The 27,484-nt window shown below is 40.1% G+C and overlaps 3 protein-coding genes across 5 annotated transcripts; 2 read left to right on the top strand and 1 right to left on the bottom strand.

Moving 5' to 3' along the window:
* The first annotated feature begins 288 nt into the window (after window positions 1-288).
* Window positions 289-7,181, top strand: tapbp.1 (TAP binding protein (tapasin), tandem duplicate 1). Its single transcript, XM_084919822.1, has 8 exons — window positions 289-687; window positions 1,976-2,167; window positions 3,555-3,803; window positions 3,915-4,274; window positions 4,421-4,744; window positions 5,950-6,051; window positions 6,252-6,280; window positions 6,436-7,181. The coding sequence occupies exons 1-8, from the start codon at window positions 630-632 to the stop codon at window positions 6,445-6,447; spliced, it is 1,326 nt and encodes a 441-aa protein (XP_084775948.1). The 5' UTR covers window positions 289-629; the 3' UTR covers window positions 6,448-7,181.
* Window positions 7,182-8,297: 1,116 nt separating this feature from the next.
* Window positions 8,298-22,021, top strand: daxx (death-domain associated protein). Of its 2 annotated transcripts, none has more exons than XM_084920208.1 (11): window positions 8,298-8,639; window positions 10,156-10,414; window positions 11,544-11,993; window positions 12,315-12,446; window positions 12,585-12,701; window positions 14,147-14,378; window positions 14,834-15,003; window positions 16,505-16,646; window positions 17,202-17,736; window positions 18,670-18,796; window positions 19,816-22,021. In XM_084920208.1, exons 2-11 carry the CDS (start codon window positions 10,172-10,174, stop codon window positions 19,873-19,875), a joined length of 2,208 nt encoding a protein of 735 aa, XP_084776334.1. In that variant the 5' UTR covers window positions 8,298-8,639; window positions 10,156-10,171; the 3' UTR covers window positions 19,876-22,021. The 2 variants fall into 2 exon arrangements, with proteins under 2 accessions (XP_084776334.1, XP_084776335.1); XM_084920209.1 differs by having other exon boundaries at window positions 8,298-8,643.
* Window positions 21,751-25,495, bottom strand: LOC146363406 (uncharacterized). Of its 2 annotated transcripts, none has more exons than XM_084920216.1 (2): window positions 25,320-25,495; window positions 21,751-24,286 (listed from the first exon to the last, which is right to left on the bottom strand). In XM_084920216.1, the coding sequence occupies exons 1-2, from the start codon at window positions 25,429-25,431 to the stop codon at window positions 23,292-23,294; spliced, it is 1,107 nt and encodes a 368-aa protein (XP_084776342.1). In that variant the 5' UTR covers window positions 25,432-25,495; the 3' UTR covers window positions 21,751-23,291. The 2 variants fall into 2 exon arrangements, with proteins under 2 accessions (XP_084776342.1, XP_084776343.1); XM_084920217.1 differs by having other exon boundaries at window positions 21,751-24,274; window positions 25,320-25,494.
* Window positions 25,496-27,484: the final 1,989 nt, after the last annotated feature.

Below are 27,484 nucleotides of genomic sequence, written 5' to 3'. Positions count from 1 at the left end.
AAGAACAAGTTACTAAACTCATACAGAGAAGTAATTTACGATGAATTCTGTATGCATTAAAAAACATAAATTAAAAAAAAAAGAACTTCTATTACTAAAACCAAGACCTATACGCTCAGTATGCTGCTTTTACAATATAAAAACAAAGGCTGTGTGTTTAGATTTAAGACTTTATTTTTCCTGTTTCTCTTGTCCTCATCTGACCCCTGTCCTCAGACTGGGTTATCTTTCTGATGCCTTGCTGCCACTAACGTAGCATGTTACTCCACAGTTTGCCTTTGGTTTATTTCTAGCCAGAGGGCTCCATCTAGCGGTGGGATGGCAGTACTCCTGAATGCAATTTTGAACACGTATTCTTCTAAGCTACTGTAAAATCTTTGTTTTTAGGCTTCCAGTTACCTTAATTTTTCAGATACACATTCACTCTTATGTCAGCTAATACTGATATATTATAAACTTATGGCGTGTTTTTGTGTTTTTCCTGGATAACTGACGGACTCGTCTGTATGTGAAAGTGAAACTGAACTTGATCTCGGACTTGGAGGGGAAAACCAGCCAGCTAAACCTTGTTTAGTCCGTTTGGTTGCAGCTAGACGAGGGTACCTGTCTGTGAAGAAACACGGATAAACATGACGGAATTATCTACCATCTTCAAACTGTCTCTGATCGCCCTTACCTGCTACCAAGGTAAGCTAGTCGAGCTCATTGTTGCTCTGCTGGTCTGACAGACAAAAATACATCTATGCATGCTGTATTACTAATATTATAAACCGTACATGTAAGAAAAATCTTTTTTATATGCATGGAAGTCGTCTATCTGTCCAGTAACATACAAAAGTTGAAAAACAGCTGGTTGAAAATGTCCAAAACAACTTGGACTATAACGTCAAGTTTAACTAAACACAGTAAAGTTCATATTTGATGACCCTTTTACAAGCCGAATTTAAAATAATGCCCAAATGCGTCTTAAAACATATAAGTGAATGTTATAGGTGTATGCATGATTACGTTTAACAAAAATAACAGAAATTTAATACGTTTTTAACATGGAGTTCTGCGTGAAACCCCGAGCGAGTGGTGCATGCCTATTTTCGTGCCCAAAACGTGATCTTCTGTCCAAAAGTGATTTCCGGTATTTGCCGAAAAGTGATTATCCATATTTAAACTGCTGTAAATGACTTGTTGACCATTAATATGTGAAAGAACGTAGAAGCTGCAATCACTTTTTGGCAAAGTTATCCTACATTTATCCAGTTAAAAAAGTGTCACGGGCATTAAAAACGTCTTCTTTCAGAGGTATATGGCCATATCGTATATGAAAACTACAACAAATATAACAACAGTTCAATAAAGATATTTTAAGAGGCCAAAAAGGTCTGAATTGGTTAAGTAGGTACAGTAAAGCAATAAAAAAAAACAAGAGTCATAAAGATACTCTTTGTTTTACATGTTACCCCTTTGTAAATCCTGCTGACATAGTCTATTTACAAATACAATCACCAACACCTGAAATCACAAATTGAAGCAGTGCTGTTTTCACTTTAGTGATTAAGACTGTGCGATATTCACAGTAAACAGCTGGAGACTTAATTTTCTGGGAAAGGTAGACGGGCTGCTGCCTGTTTGCTAAATGAAAAATAAAAAAAAAGCAGGGGAGTAAACCAAAAGCAAAACACTGAAGGGGTGGAAACAGTTAAGTACAATATTTATGGGTCGCCAGACATAACTGGACTTTTACTTTTAGCTGTCATTTTAAACTGGACCTCATATTACATATTACGCTTGATATAACTTTCTGTTTCAATAATAATTCCTATAACTGCCTTGTTTATTGGTTGAGCTTGAAAAGACAGTTTGCACAACAATAATTTTCTGAGTGGATGATGTCGGGAAACATAATGGCATAATATAATGTGGTCTGATATTTACAGAGTTTTTACTACCCATTAATCTCCTGTTAAACTTTTGTCTGAAGCCTGCAGCAGCAGCTGTCCGGTGTTGGAGTGCTGGTTTGTGCAGGAGAAGGCAGGACGAGGAGGAGGTTTAACTGGAGCTACGACCCAAGAAAAATCCCTGCTTCACATCAGAACCGAAGCAGACAGCCAGAATGACGAGTCCCAGCGCGCTCCTAAAGACATCAACCCTGAAAGAGTCTACTCTGTGATCGGTAATGAGTAAAATACAATCCAGCTTAGTTAAATAAGTTCTGCAGCTCGATAAAAGTCATATTTTATCAGAGTTTATGTCCACTTTTTCTTCTCCTCTCTCTTATCTGGATGCATTTACATCTGATTGAGTCTCAGTATGTCTGAACCATGGCTAGCAGATTTTACTGCTGCTAAAGCCTGAGGCAGATAATGTCCAACATGACAATAAAATTAGCTCAGTTAACAGAAAGAAGTCCATTAGGCATAAAAATGATTGAAAACCATAATTATTTACATGAGAACATTTTAGATGATCTGTTGAAAATAAAGGAAATGGTTCGGCCGAACAATCACACTAACATTTCATCATCTATGATGGCTCCATTCCTTCGCTGTAGCGTCATTTTGATAAGTCACAGCAAAAATCCCACTGATGGGTTGATCACCTGACTATTCAGTAATAGTCAGGTGATCAACTGACCTCGTATTCGTGAACACACAGGGTCGCCAAACCTCTAGTACAGGGGAAGGCTCTTACCTGTTTCCTTAGTGAAGTCCAGGTGGTGACTTTCTTTGTCTGGCAGTGTGTAATAAACATATAGACCAAATGTTCTTCTATAAAACATCCCAGCTGCTCGTTTTAGTCACGAAAATGTCTTGGTGTTTAAAAGTTACTGCACATAAAGTGTGTATTTAGCACATTAGTCTGGAAAACATGTATTTCCTAGGTTGTTAGTTTGACTCCATCGACATTTCTCTTTGAGTTATTAAATATTATGTATACATAACAATTTAGATAATAAATCTAAACATGTATTCATAGCAGCTCTGCATGTTTCTATATTTTTCTTTTTGTATTTTTATGGATTCCATTATTGACCAAAGCATCTCTTTTTAAGATTTATTTGTTATGTATTTTCAAATGTGTAGGTTTAAAGGCATATTTGTTTAGGGACAGGTATGTAACACAAACTTCCCTCCACAACATAACAGCATAAAATAATTTGCCATATCTGTCCCATATGGGCCTCTGAATAAGTAATACTGAGCAACACGTACAAAAACTATACAAAAAATATAAAATGAAAAGTAAAAGAAGAAAATAAAATTAGGTAAAAATTGTAATTCCGCAAACTGTGTTACTGTGTGGGTTAAATTATTCACTTAAAATTATTTATACACATTTAAATCTGAATACTTCAGCATGTAATTAATATTTTATTAAGCAGAAAAACACTGATTTCAGTTTTACATCTTAAACAGATCTAATATGTGTTGGTCTCTACATCATCTGCTCCTTAAGATCAGGCTACTGTTCATCTTATTTTCTTTTATTAATAAGTAGATTGAGTATCTGAGAACTTCATACATGTTGTATAAGCGTGACCTGTGACTCCTGTTTCTCAGACCCGGCTGGCACCCTCTGCCACCGCTCACTCAACCCTCCCAGAGGCTCCGTGACGAAGCCCCAGTGTGAGATCAACCCCTTCCTGCCGCAGCCCTCCAGCCTGGACTGGGTTTCCTCGCTCACAGAGTCTGGCCTCAGCCCCGTGTACCTGCAGGCTGAGTGGTTTTCATCTGCATTTCAGGGCCTCAACGAACAGCTGGGCATCTCTACTATCACCCGCGCCCCCACAGGATCTAAAGAGCACAGTGGTAATGATTTGATTTTAACCCAGCATATTTATATCTGGGGGTTCACAGATCAATAAATTAATTATAAAAGTTTATTATCTCACGTGTGTCGGTCGGACTCTGTTTCCTCAGTGATCCTGAGCGTGACGACTAAAACGGTCTCAGTAAAGTCCAGACTCGGGGAGCCTGTGCAGCTGGACTGCGGCTTCTGGATCAACCCTTCCTCTCCTCTGTATGGGGCTGGATTCGCCGTCGAGTGGCGGTACCAGTTCAGAGGCCGCGGACGGCTGATTCTGGCTTACGACGGGAAGACTGACCGCCTCGCCGACACGCAGGAAGAAGGAGCCACGCTGGACTTTGATGCTTTGCACGAGAAAGGAAACGCATCCCTGCTCCTGCAGGAGGCTAAAGTGCTTCACTCTGGGACGTACATCTGCACGGTGTATCTGCCACACCTGCTCGCTCAGGTGGCGCTGGACCTTGAGATTGAAGGTGAGGAAAATGTATTTCTGGAGCATTACGCACGTGTTTGCATCACTGAAATAAGCAGATGAGTTTAAAATAAACACTCAGCTCTGTAAAAACTCCAGATTTAACTTTTAACTTCATCATGTTTTTCTGCTCCTCTCTCCACCCAGAACCTCCATCCCTCTCCATCCACCCCTCCCCCCTGCCCTTCGCTGTCCCAGGTCAGACTATAAATGTCCAGTGTGAAGCGTCCGGCTTTGCGCCCCTCCCCGTGGAGTTCAGCTGGGAGATTAAAGGTGCAGATGGGAAGTCCAAGACCCTGGATTCATTCAGCGTAACAGGCCACCGGCAGGCCTGGGACCGCACCTTCAGCCAGACCTCCCGGCTCGAGATCGACACCTCTAAGCTGGACCTAGGCAGAGGAGGCGAGCTCACCTGTGTGGCCGCCCACCCTGGAGGCACGAGACGGACCAGCGTGACCCTCAATGTCATCGGTAATGTGAAGCAAACCTGGAAGACAAGCAAGCAAATTAACAGCTCCGTTTATGTTGAGTTAAAGCAGTTTTTATACACCTGGAGAAGGTACTAATGATAAAACAGAGGGAAAAAAAGTAGAATAGTATAGAAGGGAAACTGATATAAGAAAAATATTACCACTAACAAAACACTTTCCTTTAAATGCGGCTTATTAGGTTAGTATCACATATAAATGAGTAAATATTTAACTATTTAAATAATCTTGAAACACGTTTACCTGGATAACTTTTGAGTTATCGTAGTTTGACACATTCTTAGATTTAAGTAAACAGTTTGAATCACCAGCTTCTGGATTTAAAACAGTTTGATTTTGTTAATCACCAAGTAACCATGTAGTACCATTTATGACCCACTGTGATATTTTCTTTCTAAAAAGATTTACTGCATCACAAACCTTCAGACTAACCTGAACTGTTGCATTTAAGTAATATTTAATGGCATTAGAACATTTTAGTATATCTGTTATAGATGAATGAAGCAGCACAGATATGATAAACACCATGAGAGCCATTAAAAATTGACTCCTGTTAGTACCTGAAATGGCTCGGTTGGTGAAATAACTCTTAAAGGTTTAATATTGAAGTATATATAATACTGTGCAAACATTTTAGGAAGCTGTAAACAAAGAATGCTTTCAAAAATGGAAGTGATAATTATCGATTTTTATCAATCAACGAAATGCAGTGAATGAACAAAAGAGAAATTTAAATCAAATCACCTTTGCCTTCTTCTACACTTGCACAGTTTTTGAAGGAACTCGGCTGGTAGGTTGTTCCAAACATCTTGGAGAACTAACCACAGATGTTCTGTGGATGTTGGCTTCCTCACATGCTTCTGTCTCTTCATGTAATCCCAGACACACCTGAGTATGTTGCGATCAGGGCTCTGTGGGGACCAGACCATCACTTCCAGCACTTCTTGTTCTTCTTTACACTTAAGATAGCTCTTAATGACTTTGGCTCCATGTTTGGGGTCGTTGTCCTGCTGTAGAATACATTTGGGGCAAATTAACAATCATTTCTATTTTTCAAAAGCGTTCTTTGTTTACAGCATATTTTCACACCTGCCTAAAATGTTTGCACAGTACTGTAATAATAATTTAACTGATATTAACAAACCTGTTCAGATCAGATGAATCCTAACGATCTTTTTTCCTTTTCAGGGTTCAGTTCTCCGTCCATCGAGGACTCTATGGCGATGGTCGGTGTGGCGCTGGTGCTTTATGGGCTCATCAAGTTTGTCTCGTGGACATTTACCAGCTCAGGTAGCAAATATTGACGCAAAAATATCTTATAACAGTTTTAATGTGTATTGAATTTATTTTTAATCATTTCAAGCTGGAGAAAATCTTGTCACCTTTTGGATCAAATAAAAAAGAATGAGTAATATGTTTCAAAAAGTAAGATGTTTATTAAACTCTGTGTCTGACTTTTTGTTTTTTAATTTGTATTTCTCTGTAAACAGGCTCAGCTGAGGCTGATAAACAAGATAAGGTAATGTCACTGTTATATTTACTGCAGACAAACATATAAATGTGTTTACAGAAATCTCTTATTAATTGATTTACCTACTGTATGTTTCATCACCCTGGACGTGGTGCTTCTTGGTGTTTCCTCTGAATTTAATTTTACAATTTTTTCCATCACAGAAAGAGAAGTGAAGGTGAAAGAAGGCGACTGACCATCAGTGGCATTGATCCACTCGATATGTTTGATGGGATTTCAGGAGGGGCTTTCCACATGTTCATGGGACAGATTATTTCTTTTTCTTTTGTTTTTTTTACTGCTCTGGTTTGGAGGTAAACTTGTATGTTTTATGCTTGTTTTTAGCAAATTTGTTTATTATAAAATGTTTGGATTCAACTTTTTGTTCTTTAGAAAGGAACAGGGATATCTCGAAGAAGCTCAGTTCAAACACGTTTCTTGTAACGTTTCTTTAATCTTTCTTTATAGAGCTGTGTGGTTTTGCCTTCCTCTGTTTATGGTTTATATGTCGTCACAAACACTGGAAAGAAAAACTATGAGAGGAAGTTTGGAGTGATGTGTTGAAACATCAGCTTCTGTTTTTTAAAGGTTAATCCTTCCATTCGATGTTCCCGTCTGTCTAAAAACCTCATTAACTCAACCTTTTTGGAACCAGAGATCGGACTGTATTTGTTGGTTTATAAAGAAAATGAAATGCTGTTTTAATTAAGTAAAAATAATTAGACTAATAATAGACTCATTATTTTAAAAATAATATTTATAATAATAATAATAGACTGTTCAAATTGTCCGTCTTATTTTTGTAAATATGGAGATTGTATTTCTGTTTTTATATTGTTTTTAGGTGTGTTTGTATTCTTCTTCATCACATGCTTGCCCGGGCTAATAAACATTAAACCTGTGACTGAAATGGAGATTTTACAAACAGAGCACAACATTCTGCTGTAAGGAAGATTTTAAATTAGCATCTGATTTAAACGGACTCTGAATTTTAATTAAATAAAAAAAAATCTCTTGAAACACACCAAATAAGTCCTCTTCTTGTTAAACACTCTGCTCTTATACACGCTTTAAACCACACATTCACTCACACTTACTGGTCACTTCATTGGGTACACCTTAATAATACTGGGTTAAATACTTTTTTGTCCTCAGAGCTGCTTTAATTCTACATGGAATAGATTCAATAAGGTGCTACTAATATTCTTTTGAGATTCTGGTCCATATTTACATGTTAGCATCACACAGTGTCCATGGCATGTCTCTCTCGTTCTGCTACATCCCAGAATTGCTCTATTTGATTGCAACTTGGTGACTGTGGAGGCCATTCATGTACAGTGAACTTATCCTCATGTACAAGAAACCAGTTTGCAATGTTTTGAGCTTTATGACATAGTGCATAAGTCTGCTGGAACCAGCCATTTAAAAATGGGTACACTGGTAACAAAGGGATGGAAATGGTTAGCAACAATACTCGGGGAGCCTATGGTGTCTAAACAATACTTTGTAACAAGGGGCTCGAGGTTTATCGGGAAAATTATACCCCATCACCAGCCCGAACTGTAGACAGACAGGATGATCCATACTTTGATGTTGTTTACTCTAAATTCTGATCCTACCATCTGAATGTTACAGCACAAATCAAGACTTGTCAGAGCAGAAAACGTTTTTCCAATCTTCTGCTGTGTAGTTTGGTAAAATAGTGTGGTAAAATCCAAGCAGATCAGCATTTTCTAAAATATTCAGAGTCAGACTGGCTATAACCCCCCTACGACGTCGAAAGTAGCTTAAACCATCTTTCTTCACCATTCTGAATCTCACATTGAACTTAAACACAAAATAACGGTAAATCTGATAAAAGTTCAAAATATAAAAGTACTAAATGTAAAACAATTAAAGAAGCTTTATAAAGTCAATTAAGTACATTCAAAGAAATAATAATAATAGTAATAAAAATTGACATCAACGGTACACGTCAGCAGCTGTCCAATGGGAAATGGCATTACTCATCGTCACGAATCTGTCGTCCAATCAGAGGCGTTGATGTTGAGCGGAGTTTAGCGGGTACATTTTCGATCTCGATTCGATAGCACAGCTAAGTGAAGGGGCATTGTTTTGATGAAGAAGATCCAGTCTGATAAAAACGAACGAGATTAGAGGTTATCTCGGGTTTGTTTACCCGGTTCACGAGGCGATGAGAGCGTAACTCGACTTTTTTTCCGGCAGGTTATTTTTTTACTTAGAAAAGTCCGAATGCTAACTAGCCTCCAGAGCTAACGTCAGCTAAGTAACTGGAGTGTTGTCATGTCCTGTGGCGGTGCAACGTTTTCTTGTTTCGTTGTCAACTCCAGCGGCTTGTAAAGAACAGGTCGGTGTGTATCCTACTGTCGCATTATTACGGTGTGCGTGGGCGTGCTTTATTTAACCTTCTGTCTTAAGTTTTCCACCTGTAATGTGCTGTCTGTGTCATCGTGATTAGTTTCACTTTCATGTGTTTGGAAACTGCTATCCCCTGTTTGTTTTCCTATTTTCCGAGTAAACACAGCGGAACGATAACGCTGATCAGCCGGCTTCTGTAGCCCTAAATGAAGCATCAAATTCACAAACTCTCGATGCTTCTGTGTTAATGCTGTAATATGGACGCAGGAGTCTGCCTTCCAGTTATTGAAGTTTAACTGATGATAGAAAATGGTGGCATGTAAATCACAGGTTCACACATCCTCAGGTGAATTGTCTAGGCAACGGGACATTGTTGAAAGCAGTCAACTGACATGACTTTGGAGACTTCTAAGACTTCTGAGGGCCACAGAAGGTATTTTAGCGGTCATTCCAGAAATCCATTACCCAGCTTGGGAATTTGAGTGATCATGCCCCTGTTTTAGGAAGCTATTTGCTCAGATTAATCTGTTTTTTTAATCCAGAGATAAGGGATCCTCAGTCAGAGCTGATTTAAACAGACTCCATGAACCTAACCAGGGGCCTGCTCTATGAAGCAGGATTTGGGGCATAGTGAGGGGACTTCAGGTCAACCCCAGTTTTTAAACCTTTCAAAGGTGCTTCATCTATTATCAGGTAACTATGCTGATCCACAGTAGGTTGTGTTAAAGAAGAGTAGCATACATGTATAAAACCAGTACCTACTGACCATCATACTCTGGTGAGCATCAGTAAAAAATATGGATTTTTATACTCAGCTTTATTCCTGCTTTTTCTCTTTTCACCGCAAGCAATGTTTAAATTATTTCATTCCTTTATACGTGGGTGCAGCTGAAACTGTCTCACACACATCTGCACACTATAGTGTTTATTTTACAAACTAAAAAATTTTAATTATACTTCAGATCCTCCTGTGTCTTTATGGTGGAGCTGTGAAAGTGACAGCTTTGTCAATGCGCACAAATGCATATGTTCAGCTTTCATTCCTGACTTTAAATTGACTTTTTTGATATTGGAGGACTTTTCCACACATTAATGTAGCACTTTTGAAACATTTCCTCGTACAGACACACAGTAATTTCATCTGGCAGCTGTGGTGCTTTCAGCCTTACTGTGTGTTACTCTTCATTTTGTGTTCTGACATTATAGTTTGTAAAGGTAGTCACTCTGCAGTCATTAGACTTGTCTATGTTTCAGGTCTTTCATGTGAATATGACCTGAAACTGGTTCTCTTTGAAACCAGATAAAAATATCCTGGGTTTGTTGAACTCTGTTCACAGTGCAGGTCCCTGCCTTGGTATTTAAATAATCAGAAGTGCCCACATGGCCAGAATTTGTCACCTTTTTTTTTGTGCCAATGTAAATATTGTACAGATCTTGAAAACACTGAAGTTCTGATGCTTGTGTATCATCCTGTTCTGGTCTCATTCTGCCTGTTTGTATTTTAGAAAGCCGGCGTTTTGAATGGCAGTGGCTCCTGCCTCGATGGCAGATAAAATCATTGTGCTTGATGAGGAAGACGAAGAAAAAGAGAGTCCTCAGCCCTCCTCCTCTGCCTCCAAATCAAGCCCTGACCTTCAAGCCAAAAATGTCTCGCCGCTCAAAGCTCAGCTGCCAGTGCCCACACACATTACCCAGTCACCCTTCGCTACAGCGAAGAAGACCACGCAGTGTCTGCAGGCAGAGAATCAGAAGTTGTTCACTGAGGTGAGTTTATATGATGTTCCAAAGTTCATGACCAGAACTTAAAATAATGACATTTATGCAGAAGTATTTCATGTGTATCAGACTTCAGATTGCTCTAAGTGCTCAGTTTTTCTGTCTGGGTGACATTGACTTAAAATCTCATCTGTGTGTTTTTAGGCTAATTGTTGAAACATGATATATTTAAATGTTGACTTTTAAATCAAATTAACAAGTGAGATGATCCATGTTTTCCAAATAATACTGTGGGGAAACTCAGTGGTGTCATCAGTTAGTTCCTCATTGAGCAGATCAACTCCACTCTTCTAGACTGCAGCTGGTGGTCTTTACCACACTGGGGGCCTGACCAGCCTGCCTGTAGGGGAAACACAGGAAGGTCCACAGCTCGCTTGTCACCAGTAACTCAGCTTTAAAAATAAGAGGGGATTGTATGGTGTTTAACCTGTTATATGTTGTCTCATAGTGATTCAGTAAATGCAAATTCCTGAGTACAGTCTAGTTTTGCAGAACATCGTTCCATGGAGTTTATCCCAGCATGAGGCGAAGTACATCCTACAGCTCTCCTCCACTGGGTGCAAAACAATTTTATTAAAACAGTCATTAAAAAAAACACGTTTAGTATTTGAAGGCCCAGAGTTTGTAACATGAGAAAGTTGGTAAGACCATTTTTGTATATTTCATTTTGATATTTTAAACAAAAACTATAATAAAATAACGAAGAAAAAAAACTATAATAAAAACAAACAGTTAAGAGTTTTTTAAATTTGGCTTGTATAACAGTCTCGTTAATAGTGACAGTTTTTTGTGTTTAAGAAATGAACTGATGGGGTGGGTGAGGTTGATTTAGTTGGAGAGTGTACTGTGAGAGGATATAAACACTGGCGTTAAATATGTATGTAATATTAAACTTTATGATCTAAACTTCCTCATATAAATCTACCTACTTATTTGGAAATATACAGATACACCCTATAAAGTCAATCCTGGGCCACTTTATACTGCAGATGTGTGTTTGAGTCAAACCAGTCTTGCAACATCTGTTTTTTTTTCACTCCCTTGTTGTTCTCTTTGGTTCCTTATCTGTCATACTTTCTACTTTATCTCATCCTTTTTTCTGTTTTCTTCCCTCCAGTTTGTGGAGCACTGCCGGCCCCTCACAGAGGACTGCCCGGAGGTCTTGACCTTCCTCCAGACAAAGCACTCCAAGGCCTGCCTGGACTTCCTGTCATCAGTGGAGTTGAGGAACACTTTGGGACGATGTTTGACTCGCGCTCAGGCCAACCGCTCTAAAACATTTGTCTACATCAATGAACTGTGTACTGTGCTCAAGCAGCATGCCATCAAGAAGAGGCAAACCCTCTTCAAGGTTGACCCTGGGCCTTCTACCTCAATGTCGAGTGATCTTCAGTCTACCTCCGTCACGCTCAAAAGTACAAGCAAGAGTAAAGGTAACCTGGACGAGGAGGAAGAAGGTGTGCAGCCGGCAGCAGATGAAGAGCAGCCTTCCACCTCAGGACAACAAGAGAACAGAGAGGCAGACCGAGAAGAGGAGAGAAAAGCTAAAAGAGCTTCCAGGAAGCAGGTTAGTGTGGATTAGGTGCTGCTGTTGAATGAATCTTGGGATTATAATCAAAGTTTTATTTGTATACTGTATATTATATATACAGTTTTATTTGCACAGCACAATTTGCCTCAGTGTTTTTAATATGACTTCAATATAGTCATTTTAAAAGGAAAAAGAGAGTAAAGCAGATCAAAGCACACTGGTTAAGGCAGCCATTAAATATAAACTATTAAAAATATAAAATATCCCTCCTTTTATTTTTCAGCAACAGTAAGGGTTTGACACTTTTGTAGGAAATCACCCCTGATCATTCATGTCTGTCCTGTGTGTTCCTCTCAGATAGCGTACCTGGAGAACCTGCTGAAGGTGTACAACGAGGAGATCTGCCGCCTGCAGCAGGCTGAGCTGAGTCTCACTGACATGGAAGCGGAGGACTCGTTATACATCCAGGAGCACAAACTCAAACGCAAGGTCAGCCTCCAGTGTGGTGCAGCTCGGTGGCTTCCACTCTCTAATACAGACATTAAAGCTGTAAAAAGTAAATGTTTACGACAGCCTGAGTGGCAGCTGCTCACACCTCCCTCACGTGTCCTCCTCCTTTTTTTCCAGATGATGAAGATTTATGAAAAACTGTGTGAACTAAAGGGCTGCAGCACACTAACAGGCCGAGCCATTGAACAGAGAATCAGCTACAAAAGCACTCGTTACCCTGAGATCAACAGGAGGGTGAGCTGCACGTTGTTGGGGCTACTTTCTAACCCGAGGGGTGGATTAAGACGCATCTGCAACAGAGCCAGGGATTCTTTGCATCAACTGCCTCATTGAAACCAAATACAGTTATGATGACTGTGGTTCTAAACTTTGTCTGTTAACTCTGGTTTTACACTTCAGTCTCTGCGCATGCTCACATTTATGTGCTGCTTTACTCGTAGAAAATATCAGGCAGACATTATCAGCAGAAGATTAAAGGGCCGTAAAGAAATGTTAAAATCAAACAAAAAACATTAAACAGCAAAGGCAATGCCGTGTTTATACACTGTTGAAAAAACATGACAGTAAAAAAACAAGGGGATGTCCAATAGTCCCGGTATAACACAAAGTCACTAAGGCCTCCTCATGTAACAGCTCGTCTCCCATGATCTCCTCCATACTTGAAACTATGCTGGGAGATGAAGCAAACCTCCTTATGATTGCGTGTGTGGATGTGACATCATGGAGAAGCTGGACTGCCTGTGCAGCCTGAAGGTGCTGCTTCAAGCTGCCACCAGTGACAAAAAGCAAAACTAGAGTAAAATCATTAAGGATGAGGAGACGGTCTGTGGCACCACGTCCTAAACCCTCACATCTCAGTGAGCGTGTTCAGCAGTTTTATTTATACAGCGCCAAATCACAAAGACAACAGACAACCCTAACAATCATATGACCCACTGAGCAAGTGCTTTGGAGACAGTGGGATGAATGCTATAACTCAAGAATGCAGCGACGTAGGATTTTAACATTTTTATAATAGGTGAAGTTAATAGGAGGCTGAGTGGGAGCTCTGATGGCCGTTAGTATTTTTCCGATTGCCTGAAAAGATGCCTCTGCAGTCCTCCGGTTGACACTTTCATTTGAAATAAAGCAGTTGAAATGGATTCACATCTGGACTGATTGATATTCCTTAATTTAAATGACTTGATCTTACACTGCAGTGATTCAGTGTTCCCTTCATTTTTTGAACATTTGTTGTTCTGCTCTGTGTGCTCTCAGGACTGCTGTTTTTGAGCTCTTCTGAACTCTGTAGCATTTAAACTTGATTCTAATTCAGGTCTGATGCTGTCGTATAATCTAATGAAACATTTGGGTTACATTTTAGTTCGTGACTAATTCAGATTTACTGCTAAAATATTCTTGGTTAAACTGATAAGGTTTCTAATTTAACATTAACTGTGAGCATCAGTGTAAAAGAGATTAGGCCACAGATTAGGACCAAGCATAAAAACATTATTGGTTTCTTGTTGCTATTAATGGTTTCTGTCTGAGGTTTCCGAACTATTTGCAGTTCTTTATAAAACACAAACTGGCAGAAACACACAGCGATCACACAGAAGAGATTTGTATCTGTGATTATTTAATTTCATGGAGCTATATTTTCATTCGAGTTTTGTCCTCTGTGTTCCTCCCTTTGTCAGATCGAGCGTTTCATCAACAGTCCTGAGGTACAACACAACCCTCCTGATTACCAGGACATCCTCCAGCAGGTGTTGCGTGCCAACGATCGCCACAACCTCTGCTTGACCAGGAAGCATATAAATCAGATCGCCCAGGAGGCGTTCAGAGAGACCGGGAGCCGCATACAGGACCGCCGTCACCTGGACCTCGTCTACAACTTTGGCTCTAGCCTCACCGACGCCTATAAGCCTGGTAAGATAATAAAGAGAAATGCTGCTGCTCGTGCGGGGCTTCACTGTCTGACTGCACACTGAAGTGTTTATACTCAGACACAGGCCACAAATCTGAGCGTTGATTTGAATTAAAATATGAATATTTGTTCATTAATTTACTTTAAAGTTTGCTCCACACTTTCAGTTCCTCACTGCTGACATTTTTGCTCTCATTTAACGTTGTGACAGTTTTTATATTGTTTTTGATGTTTAAAAAAATAATTAATAAAATGTATTTTATTTAATTATCTCTGTGGTCGTCCTTTCATACGTGTTTAGAAGGATTTCTAAACACGTATTTTTCCATTCGTTTTTCCATTCGTCTTCTTTCTTTCTTTATCCACATCTTATCTAAATAGTAGAAAACACCTGGAATGTCATTCCTGATGTAACTGTTCATCCTCTTGTCTCTCCGCCCTTCGCCTCCCTCTTTAGCCACAGACCCGGCTCTGAAGGACCCCTCACTACTGAAGAAACTGCGGTCGAACCGAGAAGTTGCTCTAACTAGCCTGGAGGAGGTCATTAAGAAGTACGCTGTAAAACAGGACGACACGGAGGAGAAGGAGAGGAACAAACGACTGCAGAAAGACAGGAAGGACAAAGAGGTAACAGAGGAACATCATCACAGTGATAGGTTTGTAGCTTAAACCTATTCGCTGGAACGTTGAAGACAATTTAATTACACAGCAAAGCAAGACACGAGTAGGCAAAGTTCTTTATGTTTCTCGTGCACGGGAGAGAACTGGACAAACGCCGTTCCTTCGCTTGACCCCAGTTGCTCTCATCCGCTCCCCCGTAACACTGCTCTTTTATTGAGGTTACATGAATATACATAGGTTCATTAACATATGATGTCTACCTACACACAAAGAGTACCTTGCCTGTGCGTTGTGTGAGTGTGTGTGTGTGTGTGTGTGGGGTCAGAGTGTGACCTGATAAGCGACTTCCCTAACCCTGCTGGTCTGGAAGTCCAGCAGTTCATCTAAACAAAAGGCGCTTAGACTAAAGCAGACATAGCTACGTTTATCCTACCACAAAACAATAAGAGAAGGTACGACCTCTCCCATGCTCCCAGGATGTGGGTGTGAATGCCAGAGCACTCTGGAATGCACACAAAGCCTTTGCAGACTATTAACTATTAACACTATTAACTATGACATTGATTATAAAACTCTAAGCATATATGAGTAGATATTTCTAACCATAAATGACAATCAACAATATAAACCTGACACACAGCCTTTTGGTTTTATTTTTATGTGTGAAAACATTAGATTTTATGTCTTTCTGTCAACATCAATCTGCTTTATTTCTTAAAAAGAATTAAGGTCAAAATTTGTGGTACGTCTTGTGTATTGAATAGCAATATATTTTACAGTTTAATCTTATAAAGCAGAGGAAGAAAGTATTTTAATCACACAGGGCTGTAAAAGTACCAAAGTAAAGAAGTAAAAATTTAACTCATAGGTTTTACCTTTTCTATTTATTTATGTTCTGATGAGGTATGTTGGAGTTAATAAATAAAAAAAATTGCCAATGTCAGTAAAATTTGCTGGCTCAGAAATATAAAATACATAGTGGGGAGAAAAATTGTAATGTGACAAAGAAAAACATTTATAAACCTGTGAGTCGTGTTTGGGGGAAAACAAAGAAACTGGAGTGTTTATTTGTTTCACTTAATCCCAAAAGTTTTGTCTCATATTAATCTGAAATTATGAGACTATAAAAGATTTTAGTTTTGTGTTTGTTTGGGCGCTCGTGGCTCAAGAGTTGGCAGTTTGTCTTGCAATCGGAAGGTTGCCGGTTCAAGCCGGTCGTGGTGTCCTTGGTCAAGACACTTCACTCGTTGCCTACTGGTGGTGGTCAGAGGGCCCGGTGGCGCCAGTGTCCGGCAGCCTCGCCTCTGTCAGTGCGCCCCAGGGTGGCTGTGGCTACAATGTAGCTGCCATCACCAGTGTGTGAATGTGTGTGTGAATGGGTGGATGACTGGATGTAGTGTAAAGTGCTTTGGGGTCCTTAGGGACTAGTAAAGCTCTATACAAATTCAGGCCTTTTACCATGTGTTTGTGTTCTGAATCTTGTTTAATTTCCTTTGCTGCGTTTCAGGGCCACACGTCAGGAAAAAAAGTGGAAACTGAAGAGATAAATGGCGTGTCTGAGGAGGAGGAGGAAGAGGATGAAGATGATGAATCCTCAGATCCAGACATAGAGGAAGAGATCCAGGCCAGCACTCAGCAGGATGGACCAGGTTAGACCAAATAAATGTGGTTATATTGAAGCATCATATTGACTGACAAGCGTCAAATTAGATATAAATCAAATTTCATTGTTCACCAGCACGTAAAAGCTGCATGTATAGAACACAGGAGTGTGCATCTACGTAACTGCCCTCTGTGGTCTGTACCAGGATCTAAATATTCTTATTTTATGAAAACATAACTGAGTTTCTGTGATTTTAAGACACCGCTAGGACTGCTGCTAAGGTTAGCCACACTGTGCTGATAATGTGTAACGTATGATTTAATTATTGAACAGAATGATTAACAATTTAATGTGGCTCATAAACACACAGAGAATTCATACAGACAATGTTTAAACTCATCCGTCAGATTGGGCTCAATTAAAGACTGTTTTTCTTCCCTTTAGGCTGTTATTTGGTCTGTTTTTTTCTCCCTTTTTCTCCCCAACGAATACATTCATACAGTCAAATAAGTGTTATCAGATTTCAAAAACTGTGACCAGATGAAGGGGGCAGAGATAAGAGAAGAAAATATTTATGTGCCTTTTTTGCTTCTTTCTTTAGATGAAGAAGACAACGAGGAAGACGACATTAACGAGGTGGAACAAGCGAGCGAAGGCACCAACAAGGAGGATCAGAACGATGATCAGATTGGACACGTTTCTGCAGGCGAAGAAGGAAGCTTGAAAGATGAGGACGAGCAGGTTACGAGTCCTGCTTCTGATGAGACCAAGTCCCAGATCTCGCCGCTGTCTGATATCCCCTCCCCTGCGGAAAGCCCCAGCCAATCAGAGCCCATGGAGACTGATGACCAGAGGCCGTTATTGAATGGCGACCACAAGAGCTTACAGGAACCTGCAGATTCTTCCAGTCATGAGTCAGTCGTCCTCTTAAACTACAACCAAGGCGAAACGGGCCTCGCAGCAGCAGCCAATGGGAAAGCATCTCCGTCATCGCCAGAAGACGGCGTGGAAAGGTGCGGCACGCAGACAAGCAATGGCACGTCTCCACCGCCCAGCCCCAGAACCACGAGGAGCCAGAAGAGGAAGTGGGAGGAAAGGAACTCGCAGAGTAGAAAGAACCTAATCATCCACGACAGGTGAGGCTGTCGCTGAGAGGTCAGGAGTCCACGATGAAAATGTGTTTGTGAGATAATTAATAATACAAACAAACAAATAATGACTTATTTCTCAAAGTCAATGTGAATATATTTGATGCTCTTTAGCTTTGTAACTTTTGTAACTGTTCTAAGCTATCAAAGTTCAGAAGGCAGAAGCAGGTGTTATAATGTCTTTATAGTAATATTTAAAACTAGGAGAGCAGCATGGAGGCCTGCTGCTCTCAGGAGGAACAGTTTTACGCCTCCACCATTAAAAACTGACGAGGCTTTGTTTCCACTCTGCTGGGCGGGTGTGCGGCGTGAACACGACAGTTCAAGATCGATGCAACGGAGCATTTTCAATTGGAAACCATCAGTGCGTCTACTGGGACGCTGAGGCCTTTCACCTTTTGATCTCGATGAACTAAAATAGTTTTAATGAACAGAATGTGAAAAGTTTGACTAGTTTTTAATTAAATAACCAAATCTGTGTCAGGATGAGAAACTCAGGCTTAATTAAACTTCATGGTGGTGATTTAACCTCAGAATAAGTGTGGCAGTGTGAAAACACTCATGTTTAATTACCAGTGAGGTAACAGTTGAACTGGAAATTAATAATGGTATCCTAAGACGAGCTCTAATGGAGGCCCCAAAATCATTCTGTCACAAAATCATTTCTCTTGCTTGTATCAAGACTTACCAGATCATTTCTGTTGTGTTCATCACTTCATAATCTGAGACTCTCACTGACTGTGTCTAATAGATGAGGCTGCATTGAAATGTGTGACTTCTTTGAAAATGTCCAGTTATCGAAAATCATGCTCTCATTTAAATTGTAGTTTCAGCTCTTTGAACTTGAGTTCATGGTTTTATTTCTCTGGGTTCATTTATTCTCTGTATGTTTGTTGATCTTGGCTCTTTCATTCTCCTCAGTGATGCGGACATCCCTCTGGATATGGGCGTTGTGAGCTGCAACTCTCCAGAGACCACTCGAGCAAACACGCCAACGCAGGAAGTGGTCAGCAGCTCGCAGTCGACACCGCCACCGAAGAAAAACAAGGTGGGGCAAATAGAGTCATACCAGAGGAGCTGAGTCACGATTCAGGATAGAAACAATGCAGTGAGGACGACACTTTAAATAAAACACCTCACGTGTCTGAATTTACAGTTATTTTGTCATTTTGACAAACTGTATCAACACAATGGACCTAAAATCACACACAAAAATAAAACCTCAAAGTGGTGAAAAGTGAAATAGGTTTTGCTAAATATGTTTAAATGTTTAACAAATCATTTTTATAGCTTGAAGTCTAAATATACATACATGTAAATTAGATTTTTTTAAATTTAAATTTTCTTTTTTTTTTTTTTTTTACAAATTTTGTAAACAGGTTTATCCAACTACTTAAATTCAGAAGTGTGTATCTGTTCACACAAATTATTTGTGCCACTCTGAAAACTAGTTCCTGTTGCCCACAAGACAGAGGGGCACATCACAGGCCTGACAACAGGATGTGTATCACCCCTCCTGTTGTCCACCTGGAGACGGTGTTTACATTGAAGGCTGCCTTTGGTGGTTTTTTGTCCAGCTGTAGCTGCGTCGTTGTTTTGACACACAAAAAAAACCCACTTCACTCCGAACGAGCTTAATGCCACAAATCTCAAAAATTGCTGTTCTCGCTTTTGACGTCACTCTCAAAACTTTCGTCTGTTACTAAGCAACCAAATGATGTGTTGCCATATAATTTTGTGATAGGCTGACAAGGTGAATTTTTCCATGAATAGTAAAGGGCGTTGAAAAGCATGGTGTGAATTATCATAACTCTGGTGTTATTTGGCCTCTCAACACTAAAAACTGGAATGTAGTTGAAGTCTTCACTTTTAACACAAGTTAAAAACTGAGGCTCAGCGAGGGTGCGTCTTGTTGCCGCGTCACCTTAAATTGGTCATGTGATGTGGACACACCGGTACGTCTGTCAACAGCATCAACATGTTTTTAAAGATGTCTTTATTCTGCTGATACTCCGAGTGTTTCTCCAGAAGAATAAATACTTTATGCTGCTGTTTGTGTGATTGCAGGTCAACGTGGCGACACAGTGTGACCCAGACGAGATCATCGTCCTGTCAGACTCTGATTAACCTTTAACCTCAGAACTCTGACTAGAGTCAGAGAGCCATTTACAGCAGAGGAAGTCTGAGGTTTTAAGCAAATAAAAGCCAACACGACTGTTTTTGTAAAGAACTGGAATGAAATGTTTGTGATTCATTGTGTATAAACGCCCGCTGAAGCAGCAGGTTCTGGGATGCCCCTGCTGTGCACTACAGAATAAAGTTTTCATTTGATCCGAGCAGGGAAACTCGAGCTGACGCTGACCTCGGCTGCTTCTTGCACTTTGGGTACGGAAACTAACCGCCACTCATTGTGTCGCTAAAAATAGTGAAATACATTCTGTTTTTTTACTGCTCTGAAGCTGAAAATACTTCACTGGGATTCTTTTTACTCAACCTGAACGCTGATTTGTGGTTGGTGTGTTTTTAGGTAACATTCAGTGCCTGATTAAAATTGAACTGAACAGTCAGACGTGAGGCCCAGATGTTGAATTTCACTGGACATGGCTGCTCTGGCAAACTTCCAGTTTGTTTACATTTTTATATTTCAAATCTGTTCTTTCTTAACAGAGCAGGCGGTGAGGTGATGTTCTCTATTAAAGTCTTTCTATTGATGTTGTTTTATTTGCTGCTATTTATGATCTGAGCAAGCTGTGCTGTGGTTTCAGTTGCAGCAACGACAACAGGAAAGCATTTACACTGTTTAGATGTTTCCGGAACGGAAACGCTGAAAGTTCTCTTAGCAAACCCCACAAAAAAAAAAAAAACAATCCCCCACCCCCCCAAAAAACCAGCAACAAAGTCTTCCTGCTTAAACATGTTGTTGTGCTGCATCACTCACAGGAGACAAAAGCATTAATCTGAACTAACCAAATCACTTTTGATTCATTTGTGGGACTTTTGTTGATTTAAAAACTAAAACACACCAGTGAGCCACAATTTTCAACCTTTTGAGGATTTTAAAATAATGCTACACTCACAGAATGTATTAATCCTCGTCTGAAAAGTAGTTCTAAACAAATCCACTCCTCCTTTTGGAGTAGCGTATGCTGAAAACTACATGCCCAGCTGTTTTAAGAAATAACTGCATATTTATGAGCCTCATTTCCAGCAGTCTTTAATCATAACCAGCAGTAAAGCGCAGGAAGTTATGACACGTACCGCTTGTCGAGGGGTCTGTTGACACTGAAATATAAATAACAGCAGTCTTATCTTTAAAGCTGTCAAATTTCATCCCAAGACAGACGAACTCTACCTCTGCCCACAAGTGTGCGTAAAAGATGGATGTAGTCGACATCATCCATTTGTTCCTTAAGTCCTGATATGTCGAGCTGAATGTTTTGGCGAGGTCACGCTGAACCCCCTTTAGGTAGTGACCTGTCAATCATGAAGTAGGCCTGTTTTTCACTGGGTGCATTTGTTTGTCCTCGTTTTTCTAACGAGGATCATAATTTACTAAATAAACGTCAAATTCAAGAAGACCCAAAAGCAGCGACTGAGGCCATAAACCATAAAGTCTTAACAGCTCATAGGTCGATGCAGATTTCTATAGACTGACATCTTTGCAAGTAATCGCTCCCTACTGGCCGTTAGAAAGATTACATGGTTCTTCCACACTGGCTTTACTGTTATTATACAGTAATAACAGTCTGAGCGCCTCTGCGTGATAACCACGTTCTTTCTTCCTGCTGCCAAAGCTCACCTCAGCCAAAACTAAACATGAGCACAAAGATCACTGCAGGTCTGTGGACTCTGCGTTTGGGTCCCTTTAGAGATCCTGAACACCTTTAATTATAAATACATTCTGTGCTTTATTCAAGGTTTGTTTTGTCTTTTGTGTTTTTGTTCTCGTGTCGGTGCACTGGGCATTGCGGAAAATTGAGAAATACTTTTTAAAAACCTTTGTTGGGTTGTTTTTTTGTTTGCTTTATGCAGGCTTGGAGTTCAATTGTTTTCCTTTTTTTTTTTTTTTTTTGTAGTAGCAGATCGCCTCACAGGTGAAACGATATTTTGGGGTAAAAGCTCTTTTCAGAGTTAATAAAATGCCTGGAATGTTACCTTTGCTGCGATCTATTAGACCTCATTTATGCAGAGGAACGTTTCGTCATTCACTGTGAATTTTTTCCTTTTTTTTTTCATTTTTGATATTAAAATAAATACTTTTGTCATAAAAGACTCTGTGCTTCTGATTTTTACTTGTAGAATTAAAATATTTTAATGTCAGTTTTTTAAAAGCTGCAGATTGGTTTTTATGTCTTTCTTTCAGGTACTTTATCAGCTGGTTTATGTCATGGCGTTAGCTCAAACCCACAGATGTTGCTTCATGTTGTTTGCCCCTTGAATAATTTACAAAAATCAGAATGTTCCATTTAGTCTTTAACAGCTTCATTTAATTATGAAAGCAGTGCAAATAATTGTTCTGTATACTGTATAATGTTTCAGAGGAGTGGTGTAATATTCAATGTAAGAAACAAATTATTACATTATTATTAAATTATTAACGTAAAGCAGCAGAAAAAACATGAAAAGAAAGATCGAGAGACAAACGTCTTCTCCTGGACAGGTGAGCTGCTTCCTTTTTCCATGATGCCTATTGTTACACCCTACTTAAAAGCAAGGTTGTATCTGGGGTGGGGTGTGACACAAAGTGAAAACAAAACTATTAACTGCCACAAAGTTAACGTCAGTAAAAAACTATTTCACAACCAAACGACCCAATGAGGCCCAAAATCCACTGTGGTTCACAATTATCTCTGTAAAGGCACACATTTACTCACAACACCAAAGTCACACCATTTTTCATAAATTCACACAGCGACAGCCCGCTGCCCGAACCACTGTAGCCCACATCCCAGAGAAAAGCGAAGGAAAAGGTGGCGTGGCATTTTGAGGCGGCAGTCTTGATGCAGTGCTGACGAGCTGCACCACATCTCAGCTGCAGCTTGTGAGGCAGACCTGGAACACAGAAGGAGAAAGAGCTCTCTCACATGGGGAGACCCCCGGTCAGCGACTGTAACACCTATCAACAAACTATCTTTGCTGTATGTGGCTAATAGCTTAGCATTCTGCTAACTATGATCACTAGAGTCTCGAGCTTCACGTGTACAGAGACCTCAATAATAAAGTTTTTCCTCAGCTGGTTTCTCACCATGTGGGGAAAATCGATTTAAAACATGAACATGTTGGTGGTGCGCAGAGAACTTCTGTTTCAGATGGAGTTTTGTCCTCACCATCATTGTGAGGAAAAATTATATCTCAGGATGTGAAAAAATAACACAATTTAGTTTCATCTTTAGGAGAAAAGTGAAGGAGATAAAGTGTCTCAGGTACATGGATGCAACGAGTCAGTCATACGGTAGTGGTGTAGCTGGTGGAGAGTTTTGTGTCTGTGTTAAAATGAGACCAATCCTACACCCTGTTTAGCTTCTGGTTGATTCGGAGCTTCATCAGTCTGCGGAGCAGCTGATGTTCTTTCCTGTGATAAATGACTTTCTCACGTGAGTCGCCATGTGCTTTTTCACATGTGTGACGTTATAACATCTTTTCCCAAACAGCGAGGAGCTGAAGGTTTTCTCTTCAGCGTGACTCTTCAGATGCTGTTTGAGACTCCGGCTGTGAGTAAATCTTCTCCCACACTCGGAGCAGCTAAAAGCTTTTTGTCCCATGTGGATCAACATGTGAGAATTGAGGTCGGCGTTGCGGCCGAATGTTTTGCTGCACCTGGAGCAGCTGTAGGGTTTTTCTCCCGTGTGGATGCACAGGTGTTGTTTCAGATTCCCGCTGTGTGTGAACGTTTTACTGCAGAACTTGCAGCTGAATGGTTTCTCCCCCGTGTGAGTCCTCCGGTGGTTTATTAGCGTTGTCTTGTCTTTAAAGCTTCGTCCACACTCAGAGCAGCTGAACGGTTTCTTTTCCGTGTGAATCCCCATGTGTCTCTGCAGGTTTCCACTGTCCACAAATCTTTTGCCACACTGAGAGCAGCTGACAGGTTTCTCTCCTGTGTGGGTTCTCAGGTGTCTGCTCAGATTTCTGCTGTGACCAAATTTTCTCCCACAGACAGAGCAGCTGAATGATTTCTCATCAGCATCGCCTGATGCCCGAGGTGCTGCAGGTTCACGGCTCTGCTCACACTCATCAGAATCACTGACGTCTGTGTCTGAGGAGCCTGAAGTTTTCCCGTCAGGCTGTAGATCTGGATCAGGCTCTGGTCCTCCCACAGAGTCACTGACCTCCTCAGTCTGGCTTTGATGAAGCTGTAAGTATTTAGGTTTCTCCTCACTCTTCACAGGGGCAGGGCTGGAAGTGAGCTGGGTGATGACGACCTCCTCCTGTTCATCTTTAACGTCTGGGTCCTCCCGGTCCACACTGGAGCTCCACTCCTGCTCCACTTTTTCACCAACGATCACTTTTCGGACACCTGGAGGTAAACCTGAAACACAAACTTTAATACCGAGCTCATTTTTTCCTGAAACCAGTAATATTTTCACACACTGACAGTTTCTTTTGTGTGGATAATGAACATTTCTTTACATGACCATGACCATTATTATGACTGATATGCACATTAATATGACTTGTATGGCTTTCTTGCCCTTAGGTTACATAAACATACAAAACACTTTTGTTTTAAAATAGAGTAACTGGTTGGTTTTTTGCTCCCTTAAGCTGTTGATGAAAAACAACAGCTGGAATATCTGGAGAAGGTTCAAAGATGAGCAGAAGATTTAATTCTGCAGAGAATCCCATTATCAAAAGAAACTGATGTGATCTGCCATTTCTAAAAGTGACAAAATTAAGACTGAGGTAAACTACATGCTGCAGACCCACGCTGTTAGGTTAAGAAACACGAGCCACACTTTATGGAAGATTCCAGCTACACAGCTCAAGTTACTTTGCGTCAGAGAAAAGCTTCCAAAATCAAACTGCAATGAAACACTTTATGAAAGAAATTAATCCACAGCAGGAGACCCCAGAGGAGAGGACACTAAGGAGTACACACCCTTCACCTTTGCCCACATGGACTAGTTGCTACTGGCAATGGACAGGCGATGTTGTCGGGATTCAGTGTTTCACTTGGTTATTACTCACTAAATTTATTACAGGTGCTTTATTTGATGTTTAATTATGGGTTTTTTTTTAAAAATGTTTTTATTTGTTTACATGTTTTAGATGTTTGTGGGGAGCTGTTTGCATGACCTTTCACCTCCGAGAAAACATCTTCACAAATACCGAGTCCCTGTTTGTATTCTGTCTTTTTTATTTAATGCATGTTGATCATTTATTTATTTATTTTTACAAACAACTCGTATTTATTCAGGGGTTTTGTTTTTGGCGATCAGCTTTTCTCCTGTCTCCTCGCTTGCTCTGCGCACTGGTGGGAGGAGCTAAGTGGAGGTGACATACCATCAGAGAGGAGCTAGGACGTTAGCTTATTAGCATCAGCGAGTCTGTTCAGCTGCAGGAAGTAAACTCACCTTCTTTTCTCGGCTTCTGATCCGTCTTTAAGTCGTCTTCCGGTGGCTGACAGTGTCGGTCCACCTCAGCTCTGTCCACAGAACCAGACTGCGGAGGACTTTCTGGATCCATCTGCTAACCGAGCGCATAATCAAGTCCGCTAAAATGACTGCTGTCACTTCAGGGTAACCTTTCAAAATAACATTACAACACGCAATCAGCTTTACTTCCGACATGCTCCATCAAAATAAAAGGTTTTTACCCCCAAAAAAAACACGTTTTAGGTTAAGTTTACTTCACTTTAGTATTTACAGTCCTGCCCTTTTACAGTTTGGAGTGCTCCACTTACCTGGTTTAGTCCCTAAATGTTTCTCTGCCGCAATTAGATACAGAGTCGCACTTTTCCTCACTCAAAAAACAATGCTGTTTGCCAGTGTAATCAATCCTTTTCACATTTGCAAACCTCAGTTCAACTGGATGCACATTAAACTGTTACCTTCAATAGGAGCCTAATTAGTTGTATGACCTATTGCAGTGTCTAAGGATAATTCAGACTGAATAATCAGAGATCTCAATCTGATCCACTCATTTTAGGGTGAAGCCTTTAGTTATCAAACTAGAGGCAAAGACTTAAAGAAGTTAAAGAACTATTCGTGCCAAAGCAGATAAGATGAGAAACATTATTTCGGTTTCTTGATCACTTAGAAGTATTTAGAGGTTTGAGGAATTTGACCACATGTCCGCTCTTACCTGTTTCTTTTTGCGCTCTCTCTCTCTGCCGTCTTCATCCTGCTCTCTCCCTCTCTGTGCTCCTCTCTCAAAAGTTCAATGTTACAGTGAATAAAGGACATCAATTGATCCATATCAGTTTATAGCAATATTCAAACTGAATACAGGCTGATGTCAGATATAGACAGGTAACATAATTTTGGCTTGCTGTCACCTGGATCTGTAGCTGTAAACAATCACTGAAAACCAATTCGACCAGAATAGGGATTTTTAACGCTATTTGGAGAACAAATAAAAATAAACAGACACTTTATAAGTCACAGCAATGTCAGAACTTCTCTTGTATTTTAGTTAAGGTGTGTTTTAAATCTGCATCACTGATTTTTGTCATGAAATTACCCTACATTTTCCGTTTGCCACAGCAACAAGATTGTTTATTAATGACAATGACATTATTGGGGTTATTAATGACAAGTGAGCCTCTGTGTGAGTGCACTGTCACATCATGACATCAACAACACTGGACATAAAACCTTTTTCATCCTATCTTATATGATAGAATGTAGGATAAATCTAACATTTGAAGAAAATTCCAGGAAATAATATTAAAATATGCTATTATTGCCACTATTAATATAGTTATTTGTAGTAGTTCTCTAATGAAAAGGGGTCTAAACTCTATGGTTGTAGTCATAATAATGCTGACAGTTTTTATTTTAAAGGTGAAAAATGTGTGCAATCTGTGCAATCATACAAGAAAAAACTGAACTCTTCATTTGAATAAATTTTGTGTAATTTTCCCAATTCACATTTTTTGTGGTATTCAAATATATTTATATGTCTGTGTATTCAAAGGGGCACAGAATCCAGTAAGATTAAACAGCAATACAATATTGACTGATGTACATCTGCAGCTGTTTTACATATTAGCTCTCAGCTGGCATTCATTAGCGACTGTGAATACTACATTAATACTTTGCTTTTCTAAATGGTAAATGTAAAGCGCTTTACTAGTCCCTAAGGACCCCAAAGCACTTTACACATCCAGTCATTCACACACTGGTGATGGCAGCTACATTGTAGCCACAGCCACCCTGGGGCGCACTAACAGAGGCGAGGCTGGCGGACACTGGCACCACAGGGCCCTCTGACCACCACCAGTAGGCAACGGGTGAAGTGTCTTACCCAAGGACACAACGACCGAGACTGTCCGAGCCGGGGCTCGAACTGACAACCTTCCGATTGCAAGACGAACTCCCAACTCTTGAGGTACGATCGCCCCAACTCTACAACTGGTATTTGTTTAATAACAAGTTGAGTCAATGTATAAAATATTAAAAACATGTTAAATACTTAAATCATATCAAAAATTAGGAACTTAGATTGATTCCAACTACATTCTTTGTATAACCAGGACAGGGAAGAGAACAGACTACAGAGCTATGAGTAGTCAGTG

The sequence above is a fragment of the Perissodus microlepis genome, chromosome 22 (assembly GCF_051167445.1).
Source record: "Perissodus microlepis isolate ML-2025 ecotype Zambia chromosome 22, ASM5116744v1, whole genome shotgun sequence".
Taxonomy (NCBI): Eukaryota; Metazoa; Chordata; class Actinopteri; order Cichliformes; family Cichlidae; genus Perissodus; species Perissodus microlepis.
This window is presented reverse-complemented; position numbering and strand designations above follow the sequence as displayed.

What these genes read in the sequence shown, in the direction of transcription:
- tapbp.1 (XM_084919822.1), top strand. Translation starts at nt 630, where the DNA reads ATGACGGAATTATCTACCATCTTCAAACTGTCTCTGATCGCCCTTACC. An exon ending in CGCCCTTACCTGCTACCAAG is followed by an intron (nt 688 to 1,975) that starts GTAAGCTAGTCG and finishes TTTTGTCTGAAG; the next exon opens with CCTGCAGCAGCAGCTGTCCG. An exon ending in GCTGGACCTTGAGATTGAAG is followed by an intron (nt 4,275 to 4,420) that starts GTGAGGAAAATG and finishes CTCTCCACCCAG; the next exon opens with AACCTCCATCCCTCTCCATC.
- daxx (XM_084920208.1), top strand. Translation starts at nt 10,172, where the DNA reads ATGGCAGTGGCTCCTGCCTCGATGGCAGATAAAATCATTGTGCTTGAT. An exon ending in AAAGAGCTTCCAGGAAGCAG is followed by an intron (nt 11,994 to 12,314) that starts GTTAGTGTGGAT and finishes TGTTCCTCTCAG; the next exon opens with ATAGCGTACCTGGAGAACCT. An exon ending in AGCACAAACTCAAACGCAAG is followed by an intron (nt 12,447 to 12,584) that starts GTCAGCCTCCAG and finishes CTTTTTTTCCAG; the next exon opens with ATGATGAAGATTTATGAAAA.
- LOC146363406 (XM_084920216.1), bottom strand. Translation starts at nt 25,431, where the DNA reads ATGGATCCAGAAAGTCCTCCGCAGTCTGGTTCTGTGGACAGAGCTGAG. An exon ending in TCAGAAGCCGAGAAAAGAAG is followed by an intron (nt 24,287 to 25,319) that starts GTGAGTTTACTT and finishes TCGGTATTAAAG; the next exon opens with TTTGTGTTTCAGGTTTACCT.